Source organism: Lolium rigidum, chromosome 5, assembly GCF_022539505.1.
Source record: "Lolium rigidum isolate FL_2022 chromosome 5, APGP_CSIRO_Lrig_0.1, whole genome shotgun sequence".
Classification (NCBI taxonomy): Eukaryota; Viridiplantae; Streptophyta; class Magnoliopsida; order Poales; family Poaceae; genus Lolium; species Lolium rigidum.
In genome coordinates this window covers 13248721-13252539 of record NC_061512.1, presented here as the reverse complement: position 1 = coordinate 13252539, position 3819 = coordinate 13248721, and the positions used below count along the sequence as shown (strand labels likewise).

At 41.6% G+C, this 3819-nt stretch overlaps 1 protein-coding gene across 1 annotated transcript; it reads left to right on the top strand.

The window, feature by feature from the left end:
- Positions 1 to 234: 234 nt before the first annotated feature.
- On the top strand, positions 235 to 1149 carry LOC124654105 (receptor-like protein 12). Its single transcript, XM_047193137.1, has one exon. It carries the CDS (start codon positions 270 to 272, stop codon positions 1125 to 1127), a length of 858 nt encoding a protein of 285 aa, XP_047049093.1. The 5' UTR covers positions 235 to 269; the 3' UTR covers positions 1128 to 1149.
- Positions 1150 to 3819: the final 2670 nt, after the last annotated feature.

Sequence of the window (3819 nt, the reverse complement as noted above, 5' to 3'; positions counted from 1 at the left end):
TGACCACAAGCAATGATGGAGGAGGCTAGCTATCTAGAACAAGTTTGAATTGAGTCCATGCCACCCACCAGTTTCTGTCGACACACAACACCAAAAACCAAGTTTGAATTGGGAGGCCACGGACGGACTAGGACTGAATCACTTGCAAGGCATGCTTACAAACACACACACACACTATAAGATAGGATATACCACCCAAGCAGTTTTTGCTAACAACACTTACTTGCATTCTAAAATAGGTTTCTTGCATACCACAGCTAGCTGAATCCATGGGGCTTTTGCTGCTCTTCTTGGGGTTCCTCTTGCCAGCGGCGTGCGCGGCAACGTCGAGTTGCCACCCCGATGACCTCCGTGCCCTGCGGGGCTTTGCCAAGAACGTTGGTGGCGGAGGCGTCCTCCTTCGCACCGCGTGGTCCGGCACCTCGTGCTGCGTCTGGGAAGGTGTTGGCTGCCATGGCGCGAGCGGCCGCATCACCATGTTGTGGCTCCCTAGGCGTGGCCTTGCGGGGACCATTACAGGAGCATCCTTGGCCGGCCTCACGCAGCTGGAGTCACTCAATCTTGCCAACAACAGACTGGTCGGCACCATCCCATTGTGGATTGGTGAGCTTGACCACCTTCTCTACTTGGATCTCTCACATAATTCATTGGTTGGCGAGCTGCCCAACCGTTTGCAGATACGGCTCAAGGGCCTCACCACCACAGGTCATTTACTAGGTATGGCTTTCACTAGCATGCCATTGGATGTGAAGCATAACAGAAGAACTCTCGCCATACAACCAAATACAATATCTGGGACCAACAACCTGGTCTTATCTGGGCGAAACAATGTAGTTTCTGGGAATGACAACACTGTCATATCGGGAAACAATAATACTGTGTCTGGGAGCTTCAACACCGTGGTAACGGGAAGTGACAATGTCTTAACTGGTAGCAACCATGTCGTGTCTGGTAGAAGCCATATTGTAACTGACAACAACAATTCTGTATCTGGGGACGACAATAATGTGTCCGGGAGCTTCCATAAAGTATCTGGAAGTCACAATACGGTATCTGGGAGCAACAATACCGTATCCGGGAGAAACCATGTCGTATCTGGGAGCAACAAAGTTGTGACAGGAGGTTAATGATATGTTAGTAGATTGCTTCCATCTTCCCTAAGGGATCTCACGTACTTGACAAAGTTCACTGTAGCACTCAATCACTTGGTGGGGACAATCGAGTTATGTAACTTCATGGATATAGCATACTTTTCCTACTTTAAATAAAAACTTTCATATAATATCTCAGACATGCTGACGTGAGAATCAACAGTGGCTTGGAGCTAATGTAGACCAATCATTTTTTGCTTATGTACAAATTCGAATCGTGGATGTTGACATGTGGTGATTATTTCTTGCTTGCTATTCTGTGTGTTGTTTGATGCTTTATTATACTGATTTGGTTGTGGATCACAGGGAAATCATCTTTGGTCCATATGTGTAGATACACCCGTTGTCTAAAAGGTAAAATTTGAAATGTCAAAAATACGGGAAAAAGTTTATTGATGTGTACCTTGATATTCTATATTCACGCACTATGTTTCGCAAAGAGATGACATTTTTTATACGCTGTGTAAAAAAGACAATTTTCTGTGATCTAAAATAGCTTTTGACGTTACATATTTTTGTCTTTTTTACGTAGGCAACGCAAAATTTCTTTTTCCACAAACTTTTGTGAGTGAACATAGAATGTCCAGATGTACATCGGGGATTTTTTTTCCAGAAATTGTTGATATTCTAGAATAAACTTAAAATATAATTTTCTTAATAGGTGCATTTAGACCTACGAGCCAAAACACCATGTCCGTGGATCATATGGTTATTTATTGTTTCCTAATTTCATCTGAAAAGTGTGTTTGACACATGGGCACCAATGCTCCCTCCATTTTCAGATTTTTGAAAATTTTAAAACCTATCACTTCTATATCTCTAAAAATTATGGCGTTAAATATATAGATAGATATATACAGTACGGGTAAATCTAAAAAGACAAATTTCTCACAAAAAATGGTACTAAAATAGTATTAAAATAATATATCTTTTTGTCAAAAAATTGTTCATTTTGTATATCTCAAAATGTAAAGTATTTTTTACCGGGACTTTTTTGTGTAAACTTATCCTGTACATATCTATCTATATATTTAACGGCATAATTTTAAAAACATAGAAGTTTGAAGTTTTAAAATTTTCAAAAATCTGAAAGTGAAGGGAACAATGGTGCCCATGTGCACCAAATCCCTTCTCAGTGTCATCTAGCTATACACTTCTCTTGTCTCTTGTGCAAGTGTCAATGTTACACGCATCAATGTTGGATGTCTATCTGATTTATTCATTTGGTTTAGAGTCCAATCCCTTGACACGTATGACATATGGCCGGGATGGACTTAAACATCCAAAAGGGTCTTCTGTTGGTGGCCGACAATCTGTTTTTATACTTGGTAGTAGTATTGTAGAGTGCTAGAAGTGTTCCCTTAGATTAATACTATACATTCAGAATATTTTGCTTTCTTTCAAACTGTGCATTTCTTTCATTGTTCAATACGTACACCAACGTCAGACGATAAATGAATATTGTACTACTACCTCCGTTTCAAGAAATAAGGTGCCCTCGTCTTACGTGTTTTTTGTTTGACTAAGAATTACTTCAAATAGATAAAGATTGGTTGTATGAAATTAGTATCATTAAAAAGTGCATTTCAATACGAATCCATTACTAATTACATATAATAAAATTAAGATTTTGCTTCTCAATTTTTATGGTCAAAGTTCATCTTGAAATACGCATGCGCCTTATTCTTTGAAACGGAGGTAGTAACAATGATACTAGAATCGTGTTGCAGTGTAGTAGGATAACGAGAGTTGACATTTCATACAAGTTCAAATAATCCAAGAGGATATAAGAGCAATAGGCAAAAGTTGGAAAGCACGAAAATATATTGTGCATAACTTCTGGAATCTTTCTTTTTTCTACAAATGTCCTCTGAAATAGCCAAAAGTTGCCATTGTTACTGGTACCGACGTGTTACGTCTTACTAGCTGGCTAATTTAAATGTACATGCATATATGTTTGGTAACTTCTCTCTAGCTAGCTAGATACAAAGTACTACTAGTCATATCATTGTCTTCCACGAACTTTGTTTTTGTCTTCGAACATCACTGTGGTTTTTTTAACAAATATTTATGTGGGTATGTGCATCTTAGTTATACAGAGACCGGATCTTTTGCGTTAAGTTCACAAATATAAATCCATTTGGAACCGAACCGGTACGGGAAAACAGCAAGAGGTCAAGGCAATGAGGAGGCAGCTCTAAAACCCATCTAGGATTTCGTCCCTCTCGTCGGCGACGCTGCCGGTCCGCTCCGCCTCCGGTGGCCTTGGGGCCTTGGAGGTGTGGTGGATCGCGGCCTCTCGCCGGCGGGAAGGTTTCAGTTCTTCGTTTAGTTCATTTTTGGTGTCTTCTTCGGGATGGTGAGGCGGCGGCTACTTCCTGAAGTCGGAATAAGGTCCTCGCCATCCTATCCTCGCTCCGGAGGTGCATCTAGCGCCGGCGGAGGGCGCGTGGAGTTGTGTGTCCGGCGGATCTCGAGTGATCCGATCGTCTTTCGTGTTCGATAGTGTGGTTTAAGGTCAGTCTCTTCCGATCTACGGTTATCATCATTGGCGATGGTTGCTGCTCTGCTGCGATGGCCCTTTGGGGCCTTAGCACGACGACTTCCTGTCTGTCTACTACAACAAGCTCTACTACGACAAGTATTGCCTGGTTCCGGTGATGGAGGG

Excerpts from the sequence above, each read along its gene's own strand:
- LOC124654105 (XM_047193137.1), top strand. The coding sequence starts at position 270 with ATGGGGCTTTTGCTGCTCTTCTTGGGGTTCCTCTTGCCAGCGGCGTGC.